The sequence below is a fragment of the Cryptomeria japonica genome, chromosome 2 (genome assembly GCF_030272615.1).
Source record: "Cryptomeria japonica chromosome 2, Sugi_1.0, whole genome shotgun sequence".
Taxonomy (NCBI): domain Eukaryota; kingdom Viridiplantae; phylum Streptophyta; class Pinopsida; order Cupressales; family Cupressaceae; genus Cryptomeria; species Cryptomeria japonica.
In genome coordinates this window covers 611,045,531-611,067,653 of record NC_081406.1, presented here as the reverse complement: position 1 = coordinate 611,067,653, position 22,123 = coordinate 611,045,531, and the positions used below count along the sequence as shown (strand labels likewise).

General features: G+C 37.6%; 1 protein-coding gene across 1 annotated transcript in view; it reads right to left on the bottom strand.

Moving 5' to 3' along the window:
* Nucleotides 1-7,002: 7,002 nt before the first annotated feature.
* The window catches only part of LOC131041726 (uncharacterized), a 115,424-nt gene continuing 100,303 nt past the window's right edge, over nt 7,003-22,123 (bottom strand). Inside the window, exons 4-7 of the mRNA XM_057974914.2 lie at nt 8,498-8,562; nt 8,320-8,409; nt 8,013-8,105; nt 7,003-7,681 (exon numbers count right to left, since the gene is read on the bottom strand). Of these exons, the coding sequence (XP_057830897.1) occupies nt 7,274-7,681; nt 8,013-8,105; nt 8,320-8,409; nt 8,498-8,562 (656 nt within the window). The 3' untranslated portion in view covers nt 7,003-7,273. The remainder of the gene's footprint in view (nt 7,682-8,012; nt 8,106-8,319; nt 8,410-8,497; nt 8,563-22,123) is intronic.

Sequence of the window (22,123 nt, the reverse complement as noted above, 5' to 3'; positions counted from 1 at the left end):
AATTGTACACAGGTATTATGGATCAAACAAATGTTGAAAGACATAAAGGTAAAATGTAAGGAACCTATAACTATTTACTGTGATAATATGGCAGCAATTGATATATCAATGAACCCGGTATTTCACTCTAAGACTAAACATGTTTCTATCAAATTCAATTTTCTAAAAGAGAATGTTGAAGCAAAAGAAGTGAAATTGGTTTATGTGAATGCTAAAGAGAAGATTTTAGATATTTTTACAAAGCCTTTGCCTAAGGAAACTTTTGAATATCTCAGAGAGCAACTTGGAGTCCTACCTCCACCGGTAGAGACTTAGACATTTGATTTTTGTCATCAACTGGTAGAATTAACAGAGAAATATTTTATTCCGTCTTTGATGAGGAGAGCTACTTCTCAGGGGGAGTAGTTGGTATAATAAGTTGGTATTTTGTATTTAATCTGGTTTTTGTAATTCTTTGGCATTTGATGTCAAAGGGGGAGAGATTGATATGGAAAAACACATTATCCCTTGAGGGAGAGATTGTTACTTTGGGGAGATTGTTGGTTTTTGGTTTTTGGCATTTCTGTTTTGGCACTTTGATGGTTTTTCCATCTTGCGTTGCCATCAATGCCAAAGGGGGAGATTGTTGGTATTTTGGATATGTTGATATGGTTTTGTCATTGATGTCAACACCTATCATCATTTGTCAACACTTATCAGCACTTGGAGATCTTTGGTTATGTTCATCGGCAAGTCAGATACTTATGCACAGTCACCGGTATTTGGTTCACCGGCAGATTATATTGTTCACCGACACTTGAAATGGCTTGGAGACTACTTGGTTATGTTGAAGACATTATTTGATCACTTGGTTTTGGCGATTTGGTTGTTTGTTTATTCGAGTTTGCATATTTGCTATTACTGGCAAAATAGGTCCAAGTTATGCACCGACAGACATATCTATTATAGATCAGCACGACACATTATGGAGATGATTTATTATTATTGTAAATGCATTGAGCCGAGATCATGCATTAGATATTGATTTATTTGTAATTGATTTTATTGTAATATCTTTTAGTGAGCCGACCTATTCAATTGGTCTTAGGTTATGGTATAAATGTAAGATCTCATTTGTGAGATTGATATGCGATTGGAAAAGAATTGTAATAGGGTATATGCAAAAATAAGCAGAGCTATACACACAGACATCATTTGAAGGTTGAAGGAAGGTTTTTGTGAAGGCAGAACTTAACCGGTACTGAATCCAACATATGAAGATGCTATTTTATGCAGTACATTATCATTGGATTTAACCATCCAATTGTAGTCAGCGTGACTCTCATTTTGTGATTGAGCAGTGAACTCTAGGTAGCTGGCCTTTCTGCATGTGCAGACTCCATATTGTACACACATACTATCTGCAGTAGTATCATTTGATTGTGGGTAAGGCTTCCCACCGTGGTTTTTCCCCTTACAGGGTTTCCACGTACAAATATTTGTGCTATGTGTTGTGGATGTTATTGTCTTTATGTTTCATGCATTAATCTTCACCGGCACTGCAATTAACTGATAAAACTGTCTATCGGCATAAAGTTTGGTTTACCAGTCTTAAGCATTAAGTTTTGGTTGAAATTATTGGACAACTGATTCACCCCCCCCCCCCCCCCCCCCTCTTAGTTGTCTCTGGGACCTAACAAATTTTGTTAAGATTATCTAACTCAGATTCCACTCTTATCTTTTCTGCAAAAATATTCTTGAACGAAACCTTGTTCCACTCTCTAATTTTCTTCTTAACCATCTTGAGCCTTTTAACAAAGCAAAAGCTTGGGGTGCCTGAAAAAATATCACTTTCTATCAACCATGATTCCACATTTGGCAGAAAATCCTTATCTCCACCACATACTTTAGAATCTAAAACTCCCTTTGTAATTCTTATTGGCTTCCTAGGATCTTAATTGGACCGGGAAATGATTTGATAATGATAATGGGAAAATACATGAGTCCAAGTTGAAAGCAGAATCCATCCAGTAGGGCCCTACATGAAATCTATCCAATCTTTCCAATATTCTTGCAAAATTGGCTCTCCTATTGGTCCAAGTGTATTTACCGTTCTTTGGAATGACATCAAAAAGGTGATTTGTGACCACGAATTCCCTGAAATATTCCATCACCTTGTTGGACATTAGAAAACCCCCTTTCTTCTCTTCTAGATCAAGCAATGCATTAAAGTCCCCTGCTACAATGACTCTATCTTTGTAAGTGGAGTCAATCTTGTTAGAAATGTCCTTCCACACCTTCGCTTTCTCCTTAGTCTTTGTCGGGCCATAGACATTGACTAAGGGAAAAACCACATTATCTATCAAACTATGAACCACTCCAAAAGTCCAATGTTTAGATTTATCCAACTCCGACACCTTTATCTTCTGCGGGTTCCAGAGGATTCCCAATCCCCCAGCAGTGCCTCTAGCTTCTTGAAAAAATCCTTCCCATGAATTGCAAGAATGAAGAAAACTGAGAGCTTTGTCCATACATAATTTAGTTTCCTAGAATAAAACAATATCACTATCTTCTCTCCACAACACTCGTTTAACCAAGCGTTTCTTGTCAGGGGTCGAAAGGCCCCTAACATTCCAAGTGGTGATCTTCATCTCTCACCAAGGGAGGCCCTGACTCCCTTGGCTTTTTTCATAAACTCAAAAAAATTTATGATACCTTTCTCCTTGGCTTTATCTTCTCTCCACTGCTTGTTTGATCTTCTCCCCCGACTCCCCTTGGCCTTACTTAGAAAAATATTAGTGGATTGGCTAATACATCTCTGATCTAGATTGTCCAAAACATCCTCCTGAAAGGAATCATCATCATATACCCTATCATATTCAATTTCTGTGTTAGAACAACCTTTCTTTTGTATAAGACTCTCCAACAATAGTGGGTTATAATCCCCCTCCTCTGCATTTTTGCCTGTCCCCGGACATTCTCCTGAATTGCCATCGCTCTTAGATGCCCTAGGCACCTCTGATTTCTGGAGAATCACCTTCTTTGGAGAAACGGTTGTCGCAACCACCTTACGTTCTCCAACAATTTGAACCCACTTTTTGGCCGGTTTACTAATCCCAGGATAGAACCCTGCACCGTGATCCTTAGACTCACCTTTCTCCCTGCATGGAAAGGGAAGTTCAACCTCGACCTATTGCTTCCATCGCCTTTCACCAGCCTTGAGGTAAATGGCGGAAGGAACCTTTTTTATTGCCACTATCTTGATCCTAGCATACAGATAGGAGTCATTCTCAATAATATCCTCGTCCACTTCCAACAACATACCCAACGATCTTCCTATGCATTCCAGACTAGATTCCCCACAATACTCCATTGGAAGATTATACAGCCTAATCCAAATGGGTTCCTTGTACACTGCTAGCGAAACAAGATCAAAATTAGACTACCATGGTTGAAGATACAGGTGGGCCGAATTGAAAAGCCAGTTTTGTTGGTTCAATATCCTATTTCTAACTGTTTCCTCTCTGAAAACCACAATAAAGAAACTTTTCATGATGAACTTCAGAACAACATCTTGAGTCCAATTTTCTTTGACCCAGGCCCTGGTTTGCAGTCTAGAGATCCTAGCCCTGATGAATCTCCCAATAACTGCCATCTCACTCCACAGAGCAATGTCGTCTTCAATTTCTTCCGGCAGGACAATATCCATCTCCAGTTCACTGCTTTTGGCCCGATAGGTATAATTGGAGTTTTCCCCAAGGCCTCCTCCTCGTACTCCCTTGGGTCTATTATAGTTGAAATCCTGACGATATCCACTTTCTGAAAATTCCACCATAGCCAAATTGTTGAAACCCTCGAAATCTTTGCTGCATCTATCTTCCATCAACCTTTGTTGGATCTACCTCAAATGCATGGAGAATACTTATTATAAATACAAGCTCATTAAACTTATTTTAAAAATATTGGAGTTTTGTGCTCATATGCTTCAATAATGGTGACCTATATCAAGTATGCATAGATTGCAGCGAATTCTCTTCATCTTGGTGTTGCATTTCAGTGCAACAACCATTCTATTTCATGCATATGTTTGCATTTCTCTCGCATCAACCATGTGGGGTGAGAAACAATAGTATATATATATCACATCAAGACTCTTACACAAAGTAGTTTAAATAGTAAATAAGTTGTAAACTACTAATGTATGGTAAGGAAATTGAAAAATAAAATGAAAAGTTAGTTATTTAATTTAATTCGTTTAAGTTATTTAATTTAATTTAATTTAATCTAAAATATTTAATTTAATTTTTTTTCTTAAATTTTAATTTATTATAATTTTGTCTAGTTTAATTAATTTAAGTTATTTAATTTGATTTAACTTATTTAGTTTAATTCTTAAACAATTCTTAAATTTTAATTAACTTTAATTTTATTGTTATTTAATTTAATTCCTTTAAGTTATTTAATTTGACTTGAGTTATTTAATTTAAGTTATTTTATTTAATTTTAAATTTTTTTTAAACAATTCTTTAATTTTATCTAATTTATTGTAAAAATTAAATTTAAATTACCGAAACTTAATTTAAATTATTTAATTTAATTTTAGTTATTTAATTTAATTTCATTGGCACTCACCATAATTTAATTTTAGTTATTTCATTGGTGTTAGGTTGTTGGTTTTTGTTTTTGCTCTCTTTTGGGGTTGGGCCCTCTTGTTCTGCTTTAAACTCTCTTCAATATCTTTGTTTTTGATGTTTTGATACTATTTTAGTGTTGTGAAAGTGCTATTGATAGCTCTTGGCCAACGTTGCTTTATTAATCAAATCCATAATATAATTGAAGTTGATTAATTGAATATAAATTTAATTTAATTTAATTTAACTTAATTTAATTTTAATTTATTTTATTTAATTTTTAATTCTTAAATTTTAATTAGTATTAATTTTATTTAATTTATAATGAAAATTGAGTTTAAATGACCTACACTTAATTTAAATATTTAATTTAATTTTAGTTATTTTATACTCACAAACACTGCTTTTAGTTTTCATTTATTGAAGTTTTGACATCCATATATGAATGTAATACAGCCCACTTGGTAACCACATCCTCAAAGTATTGTATCGAGCAAAATATGACAGAAAAGTTATAGAGAAGCTTTAGCAATTAGGGGCAAGTCGCAATGAAATTCAACCAAATAGCTAGCCATTTTATCGGATGAGTTAAAATATGTGGAGTGTGAAAATCTTGAAGCAAGTCCAGTGGCAGCAAAATACAACTACTTAAGCTGCCCTTATTTTCAGCATTCCAACCATTCATCATAATTCCTTTAGCACCAAAAGAATCAATATCAAACTGAAGAAAATACGATGAAATCATTGCAGATTGGAAAAAGAAGTGGCAAGGCATCACAAATCTTTTTGAAATAGAAACGGGACCAACGAATGATGGTCTGGGATAAACTACAAAATGTGAAAGAATGCTCTCAACTGCAATCCATTCACAGCAAAACAACCTGCCCACAGACACAGAGGGTATGATCTTAGTCTTATCCTACCATTTGCAGTTAGTTTGACACTAAAGGCCATGGAACTTGACAGTGTTGAAATCTTCATCCTTGTGAATTATGTGGCAAGCACAATCACATGCTCACATGTTCAAGTTTCTCAATATTCTCATGAATCTTTTTAAGTTGATGCAATAAATTAATGCTAGAAAACACTAGCTAGATTCAAATTATGTCTTGTTTAAGTAGTATGTACAATCATTTGACATTAGTTTTTACCAACTCCAAAACTTGATGCAATGGGGACTATTGCTTTAACTGGACAATGTTAAAATCTTCATCCTCGTGAATTATGTGACAAGCGACAATCACATACCCACATGTTAGATTCTCAATATTTTCGTGAATCCTTCTAAGTTGATGCAATAAATTACTGCTGGAATATACTAACAAGATTCATATCATGTCTTCTTTAAGTAGTATGTGCAATCATTTAACATCAGTTTTTACTAACTAAAAAACTTGATGCAATGGGAACTATTGCTTTGTACTTGGCAAGGAGAGGTGAAGCATTGAGATGGAAGATCAAGAGCAAGGGCTTCACATTCAATGCTTCACATGCATTTACCCAAACTATAGCTTCACATGCATTTACCCAAACTATAACTTCTCCTACATTGTGCCAGGAACAATGGGGTCAAGGGATCACAACCTGTGGAGTGCAGGACAAAGCCCTACCAACAGTAGAGCCAATCGGGCATTTGGATCCTGCAACAATTACTGTGGCTAAAGCAATTAATTGTAGCTCAAAATCTTGTGAGCATATACTTGCATGAGAACATTAGGAATCCCCAAGTTTCAGAACTACTTGTAAGAAATTTAACAAATAGCTTACAAAAATAAAATCAAAGGATTAAACATGGAAGTTTCATAGAACCGTGCTTACAAAGTTGGATCCTCGCATCAGCATTATATGTGTTGGCTACGACATGTAGATCATCAAGAGGTACAATCCATAAGTGCAAAAAACAACGTGGTGTAGATAAATTCAAAATGGCATTCTGCAACATCAGTGGCTATAAATACTTAATGTTATCTTAACATATTTCCATTGCCCATACACAGAATGATGCTTTGGAAAAGAAAGAAAAAATTAAAAGCCCGACTTTTATCGGATACAACCAAAGTAATGTGACTGGTAGATGTACAAGGAGATTCACACAGTGGGATATTTGCAATCTGAAACATAATTAAGACAAAAAAAATAAAATTTAAAATTCTTATTGTCTTCAAAATGCCATATATTATAGATAAGAACATTTATTGAATAATTAGAACATTAAATAATCTAATATGCTTTACGGAATTAATCAATAATTATTGCTAGAAATTTAGAACCTTGCTTTGGCAAATTTCAAACAACCTAATGTATTTTAGCAACTTAATTTTGGTTTATCATGAGTTTATTCTTGCATATTTTACAATATACTCAACCTATCAAAGAGCACAAAATCACAAACTGATCAAAACTATCAAGAGCATAAAACCACAGAACTTTTCTAGTCAAGGAAGAAATGACATGACTTCAATTCTTATTGAAGTTGTCAATCTAAAGGTGAGAACATCAGCTGATGGTGATCAACTGGCTTTCAGTTCTTCATTACATAAATACCACTAATAAAATGTTATTTTCCCATGACGAGGTCATAGAAAGACTAAATTTTTTAAAACAAGAAATTTGTTTATATTTTCTTGCAATGGAGAGGGGCAAAGAGACCAACGTGGACCATATTAGGACTCCAGTTTATTATCCATCCAATCAAGGATGTCACTGACAATCTCATCTCGCTCAGGTTCAAACAATAAATCATGAAAAAGTCCTTCGTAAAGCTTTATTGCTTTATGTCTTGAAGCTGCTTGATCATATAAATCTTGAGATGCAGTAGGATCTGTCACGGTGTCAGCAGTTCCATGGAGGACTAAAAAGGGAACAGTTACTCTTTTCATGTTCTGTTGCAAGAATGAGCAGATACGTAGTACTTCACAGCCTGTTCGCACTCTAATTGGTCCAGTGTATACTAGTGGATCAGAGTACTTGGCAATAAGTGCTTCAGGATCATGAGATACAGCTGTTCCCCTCTTATTTGCTCCATTGAACTGATACCTTGGTAAAACAAGAGAAAAAAATGGTGCAATTACCTGCCATAATTCAAGCATACATTTATCAAATTCATTTTTATCTGAATATAAGAAAAAATAAATACTAAAATCTTATTAAAAATTGCTCCGTGTCTTATAGCTGGTTTGAACCTTTTTTTCAATGTTAGTGACTTCTTAATATTTTTTAATAGAAGTGGATTTATGTATAAGTGCCAAGATTAACATGTTAACCCCCCAGCCTATATTGATAGATGCCCCTAACATCAAAGTACTCGGCTATGAGTTACATACTTCTTACATCATCTTTGTATAGTGTAATATAGGGTGCATGCTCTTTAAAGGAAATCCAGTTCAAAAACCAGTGTCTTACCACAAAAATTGGATGTGAGGTCCACACACGCAGTGCTGGAGAAGTTGTGATAATTCCTCGTACCATTTTCTTGACATTAGGATCTAATGCTGCCTTCAAACATGTATTATATGAAAGTCAAAGGGAGTCGATACTAGAAACATTTAATAAATGACAAAAGGTAGAAAACTATTGTGTTTAATAACTTCACGACTGGAGTGTAGAATTACTAAATTCAACTTATTTACTATAATCATGTAACTCAAGGTATTCTCCAAGCAGGATCTTAAGTATTTGGAACCATTAAATCAAGAAGAAAAGAATATACCTTCAAGATAATCGCCCCACCTGTTGAGTGGCCAAACAAAAAGCATGGCACTCCAGGGTTCTCTGATCTTACTTTTTGTAGGAACATTTTCTATAGGATAAGATGTAACATATTAATGCACGATTATAATAATATCTTCATCTTTTTGTGAAAAATATGGGAGCTTGTTTATGCATACCGTGCCTTCAACAACCTGATCCAGTGATGGTACATATCCATGCAGCCCATCACTACCACCATGGCCTGTAAAACCAAACGTTTAAATAAATATTCCCTACAAAGGTAGCACTGAAACCTATAATTAGAAACTTCTGCCGTTAATGATTTGCATTCCTTATTAAGTAGAAATAAAGTGATAGCATGTCAACTCCTTAGAAAGCGCTAAAGCATCTTTTACTCATGGATGCTTACAATAAATTACAATAAAGCATGCAGATCAATATTTGTTATACATAACATGCCAACTGGGGGCATTTACGAAAACCAGTTTTAACCTATGTAGTTTTATATAAACTGAATAAAAAATTCTACACAAATAACAATACTTAGTTCCCTGCCATAGAAATCAGATCAGGAGAACATAAAAAATGCTAATAATGAAGCTCTAATGGGATTGACATATACATATAGTCTAATTTGAAATTTAGAAACTACAAAATTTGAAATGTGTTTGTGATTTAAATTAGATATCCAGAGAAATGCATTAATGCCCACAAAAATAGAGAGATGCGCAGACACAATAAAAAACAAAGACATGGATACTAATAGTTGAGCACACAGGCAGACACACACAAAAATACTCTAACACACAGCCACATAATACATATAGTCTAATTTGAAATTTAGAAACTACAAAATTTGAAATGTGTTTGTGATTTAAATTAGATATCCAGAGAAATGCATTAATGCCCACAAAAATAGAGAGATGCGCAGACACAATAAAAAACAAAGACATGGATACTAATAGTTGAGCACACAGGCAGACACACACAAAAATACTCTAACACACAGCCACATAATTCTGTTCGTTTTCTATTCAGGATGATTATGATGTTGGATCCATCTTCCCCACTGCCCTTAATCTGAGTCTTTTCTTGGACTACCCCAAAGCTTCTTGTATTTCCCTTCTGTACAATTAAGCCTTGGGACACCAGAGATATTCAATGATAAGTTTTCAACCCTAGCAACCTATTACTGGTGGCTTATCTATTTTCTGAATGCATACTTGCTCCACAATATTTCATCAAGCACACCAATTGAAATTAAATTTTCAAATGAGATTGACCCCAAATTCATCTCACTTTTAATCCCTCAATTACTCAATGCGATCCCTTCCTATCAAATTCTTGGGTGTGCCTCATTTCCACTTACACGAGTCCAAAACTTATTGTCCAACTGACCACCTACTCATTGGAGACACATTTTTTACTTGTGAGAATCACAAGAATTTGATATCTCAAAACTCTCGAGTCCTTTCTTCCTTTCTTTAACACAAAGCTCGTTCTTATGACTAGCACAATATCCTCTTAAGACTCCACATGATTGAGGTACCTCCCAAATTCTTTGAGGGACTGAAAATTCATTTTCCTCTTCTAGTCATAAAAGGGCCTCGCTTTGATTGTGCCCAGACCATCTTCTTTTTGAATTTGAATTACAAGATCTGTAGTGCATTTTTTCTTCTTGTATGTATAGTGCCCTGATCTAATTCGAGAAATTTTCTTCCCTTCATTAGATTGTTTATAAGTATTATGATATTTCTAGGTTAGTTGTAAAAGTCTTGGTATGGACCACCTTCCCCTTGAAGTTGTGCAAATATTTTTGCCAATATTTTTGAATCCCAAAATTCAGAACCTTAGTGTTTCTAATGTACAATTTGCCGGAGATTTTACATAAGTAATATCTTAAAAAACCCCAAAAGTTTTGTTGGTGTTATTCTAGCTGAGTTTCCTAGAACCCTTTAAAGACTAGATTTTTCTTATGATAAAGGACTTCTAGGCCAGTGGCCAACGAACAAGGCAAAACTCTACTTAAACCTTAAGGCTTAAACCTTTTGCACTTTTGGCTCTGCTAAACAAGGAAAGTATTCCTATTACAATATCACTTAGTCTCAACTTTAGGCACAAATATTGCATTCAAGCAGATATGCTCTCATGTGTAAATCCAGATTTTATATATATTCTTCAAGGCTAGATTGCATTGGATTTGATTAACATCAGAAACTAGAGCATCAAACCCTACATCTACAAATTGAAAGGAAATAAAATGTTTTTGGATTTTTAAAATAAAATGCTTCAAAACTCTAATCCCTGAGAGAACTCAGACCAATGCCTTATAGGGTCATAGAGTCAAGTCAGAACACAATCACTTGCCACCTTCACACAAGAAACTTTCAATCTTTTGGCTAACTGATTTAGTGCATTACACCAAACCACCCAATACCATTTGAAATACAATTCTACTTGAAGATCCAATACAACACTTAATCCCTTTGTGTTTTAACCCAAGTATTTTAACTATTTCCTTGAAATAGAACAAAAATCAAAACACTCAATGCATTATAGAGATGAAATATTTAAGCCTTACTCAAATATTTCATAAGAGATCAAGCACCACAAGAGGAGACAATTGCACCAAACGGCCTTGAACTCTATTTTCATTATCAGATATGAAAAATTCATTACAGTAGCAAAATGATATGTTTGTCTCTTTTACTAGCTCCTAATACAACATTACTCCAAAACCTCCTAGAGATCAAAATTTCAAAACAATGTCGAAGAAAAAATACAATGGCTTTGATTTCCCTTTTATAGAAATAAGGGAGCAAACAAGCTTCAAGCCCATTGTACATGCATAACTCATACATTGAATAACAATTAATATCCATCATCCTAAGAAATAGGATGACTGTTAGAAATAGGATATTAAAATAGAAAGGGAAGTCAGAGAGAGGGAATCTTCAAAATTCAGTTACAAGTTTACAATAAATTCTTGTCAATGGAGGAGAATGTTGGATACCACTCAAAACAGAATGCTGATTTTGAATTCAAAATTAGTTTGACCCATACTTCTCATCCCATTTGGAAAAACTTGCATCATCCGACCAAGAATATTCCAGCATTAGCTTCAGCTTATCCAAGTAGGTATGGTATTTTGAATCAAGGACTGCTCTTGAATCCTTCTGATAATTCTCACAACTTATCTCAAAAGAAAAAAGTTCATCCAGCAGCTGATTCAATTTCACAACAGAGTTTATTGTCTGCATACACTAATGACACTGCCCTTGACAACAATGAACTTACCTCTGACTTCCATTGGTCCAATAACTTTGGACCCCCCTTATCATCCTTGATACTTGGCAAAACTATGCATTTTATTTGCTCAATTATCTTCAATTTTTTCTCTAATTGAACTTAAAATTTCATTGAAGATGCCACCACTCCTTCAAGGACTCTAACATTGTCCAAAGTTTGTTTCAACTCTGGTGGCTTTTCTCTATCATGCTTGGACCTCATCATCATATCCACCAAGAGTTGAGTCCTGCTCATCCACTGCATATCTTGTTCATATTTCAACTTTGCATTTACAAGGTCACAATAGCCCTTGTATGCATCATCTATCTTCTGGCTTATCTTTGATAATCTATGACCTACCAAGCCAGCTACTACCTTTGACGAAAAATCCTTCTTGGATGCCTTCTTCTCCAAGTTCTCCCTCAATTGTGGTGCAATTCCTAGTGATGTCCTCATCAGCTAGGTCCTCATGATTACTACCAAGTCCTAGGGACTTAACAAAACCTTATGGATCATAGTTCCTTTGTTCTTCATGTCTCATCTTATATGGCTTTAATGCAAAGTACAACTGATCCAATGCATCCTTATTCCAAAAAAAAAATTTGCAAATCTACATTGTGTTGGGAAAAGGGAAGACTTGTGTGCTTTCCCGAAGGCCAAAAGATCCATTTCACTCAAACGCCATATGACTTCCAAATAAGCAATTCTCAAAGGGACACATTTTGGCAACACATGAGGTTGCACTAGTGATCCATATATCTTGAATGCTGTGGTTTTTTAATGGAGAAACTAGTCTCCCCAATTATGTGAAATCCCAAGGTCCTTCCTCCTCTCTGCAGGTCTGATAAAGTCCATGACCTCCTTTGGGATTCTCACTTTAGGCAATGCAAAATAACTCAACACTTTCTAAACAAAGTGCTGCTTAAAAGTTAGAAAAACAGATTTATCACAATGTACATCCCAGATGTAGGCCCAACATTGGACTGGCAAGTCTCTCCCTTGATCATCTTGAGTCTTCTATAGCAAGGCAGCATCCCAAAGCTTCTTTCCACTCCACAAAATCATGTGGAAAATGAGTGAATACCACCTAAAATCAAACTTCTCCAAACAAAACTTTGATGTATCTGATCTTCCAAGTGCTGAGAAAAATCAAACTCTGTATTCTTCATTACGTCCTAGATATTAACTGCCACACACATCATGCCAACAAGCATTCTATCTCTAGCATCTTCTTCGAACACTTGGCAGAGACTATGGTATGTTTTCACAAAATAGTCTTCAAAAGTATCAAGTGAGAAGGGCTCCTTTTCAAACTTTGAAATTGGAATAAGCTTCCTATTTGTTGATGTGTGTTTTATGCACATGCAAGCATCAGAATAAAATACCAAAGTACTTTACCCTCTCTTGAACAAAATCACCTTAGATGCTAAGGATGAGATCAACTAAAATGATTCCAAGGTTTCTACAATCAGGTCTTGACGAGTGGGTAACTCAATGGTTGATGTGAATTGTGTTTTCACTTGGGGACTTACACAATTGTTTGAATTAACTTTGTATATCATGAGTATGGGAATGGGTGTGCTGATAACTTAGGATTTGGCAATGTAGTTCTTGACTAAACTCTAACAAGGCTTCCTAAAAAATTGGCTTCAGGATTTGGCTTCGTACTTCTCTAGTTTCTCTATCTCCCGCTCCAATCTCGCACTGATTGCCTTGAGGGTATCACCAACCTCCTGAAAACCCTGCTCTTTTGTAGTACGACAAAGGGCAACTGAAGTAATTTGGAAATCCATGGGAGTAGCAATGTCCGTCGTCACATCTCCAATAGGAACAACCACCTACGCAATCCGCATTCCTGTCTCATCTCTAGCTATGTGTGACAAAATCTCAACTTTCCTAGGTCCTTTCTCCTTGTTGCTTCTAGCTAGGTAGTCATCAATATCATCAATAGGTTGTGCCTCTACCATCTTCTTACTTTTCTCCATACTCTTCATCAGCCAAGCAGGAATAGCTGCCATCTCCATACCGTCATCGAGACACATCTCTCGGTCAAGCTCTCTTAATGCCGAGATAACATCATCATCATCAGGATTATCCCTGCTCAAATCATATACATTCTTCCCCAAACTAACCTCCAAAAGGACAGTAGGGGATCCCGTCTGATCATCATCTTCATTAGGTGGAGCAGATGTAGCTGTAGCATGTAAATCCTGAACATTTTCTGGTAATATCACTATGTTGGAACATTGCTCAAACTCTATATTTTGTTCTGACACTTCAATTTCCTTGATTGATGAGACACTGAGGGGTTGTGAAGGGATGATAGGCAAAGGAATGATAATCTTTTGCTTCTTCTTGACCTCCTCAATCTTCTTTCCCCTAGCCTTGACTTCTCTTGGTGTGTTCTTCCTTCGCTTGGGAGCTTGAATCTCCTCATCCGAATGAATCTTGATATCACTAATAGTCCTCTGATCATCCTCGAAAGCGGATTCCTCTGGTTTCATCCTTTCATAAGTGAAGGTAACACCCATGTCAACTAACTTGTTCATCTGATGGTCTACTCATCCTTGGGAGAAACTCAAGACCTCTCTCATCAACACATTCAAATCTGTCTCTTCTAGTTTTGACCAATTAGGCAATAGATTCACCTTCTTCATTTCATTCTCATATTGTGGATGTGTATGATCCTTATCATCTAATACCTAATCAGGAATGAGGAAAAGTCCACACTTCCTCGTAAAATCCACGGACATTTTGGACCACATTCTTCTCTTTACTGCTTGCTCATCCATCAAGTTGGCCCAATAATCTTCTATGTCTACCTTGTGGATGAACTTATCTTCCTTGATCCTTCCAACTTTCTTATCTAGATCAAATCTTTCTCTTCTCTTGTATGTTGCAAATTGATAGAATGCAAGCTCCTCAACTGTTGTGCTTGCTGTTGTGGCGGATTGGCAAACCTCCAATGTCTTCCCCACTGAAATAGGAAATGACATGCCCGTTCTGTGCTTTTCCTTCTGGATAGAATCATATTCCAGAAGCTATCTCACCACTTCCAACAGGATCAATCTGTCAGTAGGATACTGTTGACATGGCTAAAATCGCGGAACTACGACCTCATCCGGCCAACGCATAATAGTATGCTAAGTATCCTATCCTCTCTTGAGATAAGGAAATCCCTAATGCTGTGTTAAATTGATCAATGGGGAATGACCTCAAGGTTTCGGTTGTCAGGTCTTGACTGTAGGATTACTCAACGGTTGATGTGTTTCGCTGGAAACACAAGGGGGACTTACAGTTAGACGGAATTGGTTTCGCACAAGTTCTCTAAAATCTTACAGTCCTATTTCATTTGATTTGCTTTTAATTGATGCTACTTTAGCTTGACTTGCGGGTTTCTTTTTAATAAAAAAGGGAAAAAGGGGGGAATAAGGATAAAGAGTAAATAAGAACAACTAGCTAACTTAACTAAGACAACATATTTGAACACATAGACGGAAATCTTAGAATAACCAGAAATTACTTTGCCAGCTAGTTAGCACAACTAGGTAAAAACCAGTGCAATCATCTAGGAATTTTGAATTTTCAAGCTGTAAATACAAATGCTGGACTCTTACACCCACTCATTCAAATCTAACAACCGAACTTAGCACAAAATTGGGCTCAGGCTAACCATGCAGAGGGAATAATAATCAACTATTTCCTAATGGTATGAACCAAGATTTCCATCAAATACATGCATAAACAAACTGTCTAAAAAGTAAATACAGTTGCAGAAATATAAAATAGATGGAGAAGAGGACCATGCACTCATAGTAAAAAAAGACATAACTTTAACATCCATTAAAATCTATATACATTTTGCCAAAGTTTTTGCAACAATCTTTAACTTTCTACCTGAAATAAAGGAGAAACTAACTCCTTTATATAGAGCTCTCAAAATGGATGAATGGCCAAGATTAAACTTAGACAAGTGGGCCAGATTCATCCTCTAATTAAAACTGCCCATACCCATAAATGGGACGCAAAATATCAACAACCACCAAAAGGGGAATCAATAACTACCAAAAAGGTAATCAATAACTACCAAATAAAGCTACTCCAAAAAGTCCACATGCACGGAGCTCAAAATTTACAATAGCTTTGGTAGTTAGGAAAGAACTTTATGTCTGAAAAGTGCACTTTAGATTTAAAAGAAACATAAACTTTTAGGAAAGCACTTTTCCCTTCCCCGAGGTAGACTCTTTTTTCACAAATTCGACCTCGTCGTGCAAGTATTCTCCCCAGATATCACGATCCACTACACGTTCTACCCGAACGTAGTCTTGGAATCTTAGGCACAACTCGAATAGTTCGGTTGCTGATGGCATAGGAGGATTAAACATTTTATACTGAATACCCTCTAGGAGGCTATCTACATTCTCCATCTCTTCTCTCCAGTATGATTTATGATTCTCAAAACACAATATATCTGCCTGCAGCCCACTAGCAAATTCCAGGTTCTCCATGGAGTAGATGACCTTGGTTTTCAGCTTATCCTCCCACTGTGGTTGTACCTCATTATCTATCATACTACTTTTCCAACCAGGGACCATTGATATGAGGATCTTCTTACCACAATCCTTCACATTCGACAAAGCGTCATCGCACTTATCTTGCATTTTGTTGATATTATCCTTCATGTCGTTCTTCATGCTGAGAATCCAATACCACTCTTTGAAGGTATTGACGTCATAGGGATCTAGGATAATATCAAGTGTGGGGATTTGAGTGCAGGTCCAAAATAGAGCCCTTATGAGGGGTAATGCCTTGGCAATCGCCTCATGAGTGTTATAACATTCTTTCCTCAGCTTACACATTTTGATAAGAGTGGATTCCCTATGGAGAGCCATTTCTCGCACATCTTTGAAGATTTGCTCTCTCTTTTGCTTAATGCCTTGAATCCATTCCCTAACAGCCTTGACGATATCACGCACTTTGTCAAATTCAGCTATGGTCCTTTGTGTTAATGCCAATGGGGGGACATGGGATTCAGCGGCATGCTGCAGTGGCCTCAGCAGGTGATCTATGTACCCTTCAGCTTGCTCAGCATGAGCTCGGTACATATCTCTCTCAGCAGTCATTTCGTCGAGCTGTCTGAGCATATTCTTCATGGAATCTCTGAACTCTTCCCTCTCCTGCTCTTTGGTGGCTCGCCCTATTGGGATGGTCGCAACACTGTAATTAGCTAAAGCAATTTGATCTGTTGGCTTATCTGTGGGTGGGTTGGCAATATGAATTGTGCAGTTCCTTTGCTCATCCTTAGTGATCTTGGAGTAGGTCCTGGGCTTTTTCTTACCTTTGGATTTTATTTCTCCTAGGCGAGAGAAGATATCCTCCAGGTTAATAGGTGGCTTGACGGCTGCCCTTCGATGCACACGAGCAATTAGCCAGTCCTGAGGGATGGTCTGTCAAGATGTAATTGCCAGATTCCCACTCTGTTCTTTGGAGGCTTTAGCTGGCTCACTGCCTACGTGCAATTGATCGGTCAAAGAAGGAACGGATGCAGTATCCATTCCCTTACTCATGGTTGAGTTCTCTCCTACCTCGCTGAACAACTGTCGGGTATCCTCTTGTGATGGTTGCTCTTCAGTTTTGTCGGGTTCCTGAGTCTCATCCCCCTTTTGTTCTCCCTCAACAGTGGTGTCATCCTTGCCGCCGCTATTTAATTGCAATTCATGCCTACTTCCCTGTGTGAGCTCATGCTTACTAGTATTTTGATCAGGTGCAATCTCTCCCTCTTCAGCCTGATTTCCAGGTTCATCGGAGCCAATGACCCTTACCTTTGCTTCTTGCTTACTTTGTGTCTGAGGATTATTTGCCTCGAATGCATCAATATCACTCTATGAAGGCGGAGCGGGTATGTAGTTAAGTTCAACCACATCATCCTCCGAACTGGGGTCCCTAGATGATGAACTAACCTTCGGCCCCCTGATGGGGATCTTTTCTCTCCTTGTTCTTTTTGATGTTCGAGTCCCTCTATTGGCTCTTGCTTTCTTCCTCTTCTTTTCAGGTTTCTCAACCTCTTCCTTTGGCGCGCTTGAGGTTCCTTCATCCTCCGAAGACTGGGAATCGAGACTACCCATTAGATTGGATGTAAATTGGGTCCCTTCATGGGTCAGTCTCTCAATTTGTTGGGATAGCCAGTAATCGGTATACCTCCTTGGAGCTTCCATAACTGCCTCAAAATCTGTGATTGGGTCTTGAGTCCAATAAATGCTTGGCAAGAGGTTCTTAACTGCCTCAAATTCTTGGACTTGCAAGCAATTACCATAATCCGCTACTTGATCTAGGACCTGGCAGTACTCATAAAGCCGCATTTGCTGAACACTCAGGCTAGAATTTCACGTCATCGGACCTCAAAGTCATCGAAACAGTTGCTCCAATAATCCTCTATTGACGCCTTGGCCCTATAGTGCCTGCCATAGGCTCTCTTTGCCAATTTATCATGATCGAAGCACTTCCTAGGGAAATGTTCCTGTAGGCCATAGGACGCCAATTCAGCAAACAACTCCTCAACTTGCATCGAATTTTTGAAATGCGCATCAAGGGTACCCAAAATCATGGGGAAGGTGAACCCGGATTGCTTCTTATCTCTGAGTAGACTGCCTGCTGGGTGTGCCTATCTTGAAACTTCCATGAGGACTATTTTGTCTGATGGATAGTGTGGAAGCCGGAATGGTGTTCCCTCAAAGCTTGCTATTCTGATGTAAGTGAACCTAGGAAACTAGATAAACCACGCACCATATTTCCAGATCAAAATGATAGCCTGTTTTGAGAGCCTTATATTCAATCCTCCTTAATTAATCTGACCAGGCGCATTGTAAAGGCATCATTGACACGCTCATACTGACCAAATGTGTAGGCGATGTTATTCTTTTCCTTTGAGCAATGTCATAATAATGCAGCTGAGGGTAGCATTCGTACACCTTCACCTAATTCAGCCCATTCCCGATCTCACCTTTCTTGATTAACCCTGTCAGTGGCTAGTGTCGGGCAAACATGTAGACCAAGTAGGAAGTCATGGTAAAGTACTTCTTTTCTTCAAGCTCAATCAGCTGAGTATGGATATTGTCGTTGATGATCTGAGCCCAATCGAACTTAGACTTCCTAGCGAAAAAACTGCTCAGTAAAGTAGAACATCCATTCCTCAAAAAGATTAGATTGAGGAAGTCCCATGACTCGACTGAGTAAGGTGACCATATCACCATACTCGTTATGAAAATCACTTTTGGGGGTCTTTTTACTGATTCTAATGCTTGGGGGTCTTCTTTCTTTGTACCATTCTTCATTTATCAACGTTTTGCATTTAGCAGGATTCATGTCATAAGCGACCTGCGCTTCATCAATAGTTGTCGCAATAGGATTATCTGGAAATGGGATATCAAATGCCTCCCCAATGGCTTCAGGTGTGAAATCAGCTAGGACCATCCCCTCTAGCATTACTAATATGGTTTCTGGCTGATAATGTCTAGCAGCCTCAACCACTAATTCATAATTCTGCACAGTCGAAGGGAAACCAGCTGCCTGAGCAATACCTCTCCATCATCCGTCTGGGCCTGCCATAGGCGTTTGGAGAGTGCACCCTGTTCCTGAAATCTTGGATGTCTATGTGGCCCAAATTTGTTTCACCTATGTTCTCCCATACACTCTGGACTTTCAACTCCCTAAAACCTCCCCTTTGGTATTGGTACTTCATTTTCTCGCCCTTGCGGGGAATGTTAGACTTGGAAACCCAAGACGTTCCGGTTGCACCAGGTGTCTTTGAGGATTCAACCGCCGATCTAGGCATCTATCCTGCACAACCGGACATGGATTACGAGACGAGATAAAGCAACAAAACGGGTTAGCCAAAACAGAGGACGACGTTACCGCTTAAAACCAATGATTAACGAGAAAATCGAATTTTGAAAAAAGCATGACGTTTCACTAAATAGAGCATGATCATTTGGAAACTAAATGCTTTTTGAAGCAAAAAATTAAGTTGGTTTCGTTTAAATTTCGCTGCTTGGAGTGGGTATCAAAAATGCTACTTCCGATTGATTACGGCAGTAAGAGCAAATGTTCTAGCTTGCGACTCAGAGTTGGAATGCTTTGATGATTGTCGATCTAAAATGCACTTGGAAAAGAGTTTTACCTAAGTTCAGATTTAAATTTTCAAAATTTCTCTAAGTCTAAAATTCTATTTCAACGGTTAATTTCCCTAGCTAGTTGTTGCTGCATGCTATGTTTAATGTTTTCTAAAATCATAACCTACAAAACTTCATTCTCTCATCCACTCTCTATCTCCTGTTTAAACATCATGACCAATTTTGCACAAATTAATGACTTAAAGGAGAGAATCGAATCTTACTTAGTGGATTGCCCAACGTAGAATCATCTTTGGCCAAAAACAAACTTTTGCAAATTGCGTAGCAAAAATGCCCCCCTCTTTGTGCGATTTCTTGAAACTTTGGAGACTTGGGTGATTTTGCAAAGTCTTTGTAGGTTTAAACGCCTTTCCTTTCTTCCCTTTGACACAACTTTGGACTGCAAGGGCTTTGTGCGAGTAGCGAAAGTTTAACGCTTTTCCATTTCATCTCTCACACGATTTTGTGTTTTCAAAGGGTCTTTGCAAATTTTGAAGTTGAAAACGTTTTCTTCATGCGATTTCAAGCTGGAAGAGGCTCTTGAAAATGCGAAGTTGAAAATGCCCCCTTCTAAAACATCACGCGAGGCCTTATTTCAGGCTGGGAAGGCATTTTTCGCGAATTTTGGGGACTTTCAGGTTGAAAGAATAAAATGCGAACTTTAACATTTTCGGCTAGATGAGTAGACCTTTCACGATTTTGGTGTTTTTTAGGTTGAAAGGCCATTTCGCAAAGTTTATAAATTTCAGCTTCTTTCCTTCACTAACTTTCATTTTCGGGCAAAAAGGCCCTTTTTAAAAGTTATAAAAATAAACGCCTCTCTTGTTATTTTCGAAATTCGGCCTAGAAGGGGGTTTTGAAAGTTTTTATGTTTTACTCTTTTCTCACTTCGCATTTTCGGCCAAGGGAGGCATTTTGAAAAGTTAAAAAGTTAAACATTCTCCCTCTTTTTGCGATTTTCGGCCTAGAAGGGTTTTTTGCAAGCTTTTTAGTTTAAACGCTTTACCTTCCATTCTCCATTTTCGGGCTAAAATCTCCTTTTGAAAAACTTATAAAAATAACGCCTTACTTCTATTTTTGGGTTGAGAGGCCACTTCGAAAAGTTTTTAAAGTTAGCGATTTTACCTTCATTTTCCATTTTTGGGCTATAAGGGGTTTTTGCAAACTTTAAGAGAACAACGCTCTTCCATTTTTCTCCCTCCGGTTTTTGGTCTGGAAGAGGCTCTTTGCACATTACAAAGGTTTGACGCCTTTTTCACATGATTCTCATTTTCGGGATAGAAGAGACATTGAAAATGTTTAAAGTTAAAGAAAAATTGAGCCTGAAAGGGTCTTTTTGCAAAACCCATGGATAATTGACATTTTTGCCTTCTTGGCCGATTTTCAAACTCATGCAAAAATTAGTCTCCCTTGTGAGAATTTTGAATCATTAAAATTACGAGACTCTCTGACATTCACCCCTTGGCCCTGCAACTTAAACTAACAGACCCTCATCCCGTTGAACGGTTCATGATTCAACCCTCTTATCACGGACAGGATCACGCCTAACATTTGATACGAATTCCTCAGGACTTAAGGAACTGGGCGAGCTCAATCTCCTGCAGGATCATTTCTTCAATACTACTACTTGCTGCACCTCCATGGCGAATAAAAATAAAAATCCCACACCAAGGGCGAGATGAAAACCAAAAAGGAAAGGGGGGACCCTGTCGGCGACGGGGAGTGTGTGCAAAGCACAAGAAATACCTAGGAAGCCTGTAAGGTTCGGATTGAAATCAGTGAATCCTTAGGTATGTGAAAGTGGGAAACTGTATGTACAACGATCCATATTTCTCTATCAGGTTCGTTGCCTCCTTGGACAACCTCTTGTGGATTCCGCCTTGCAACATTCGCGTTATGTACATAGTGATACATCATTCACTCTCTTATAATCTTCAATTCGATACATATTCAGCTGTGGATAGCACTCATTACTCCTCAATCGTCCTTGTCCATTCCCGACTTCACCTTTGCATATCAATCCCTTGTAGGTAACAATTCATGCAAGCAGGTACACCAAATAGGAAGTCATGGCAAACGACCTGGACCACTCTACATTCCTCAGCTATCACTTATGATTTTAGACCAATTAATCAACGTTCCTTTTAGACAATCCTGAATGACATAGAACATCCATCCATCGTATATTGCACCCTGTGGCATCCCCATCACTTGGTTAAGTAGGAATATTAAATTACTATATTCATCTTTGAAGTCTGTGCACATGAGTGTCTTGGGGGCTTTGGAATGATGAGTCCTAGGATCAATCATCCACTCCTTGTTCACTACGATCTTGCATGCATCCAT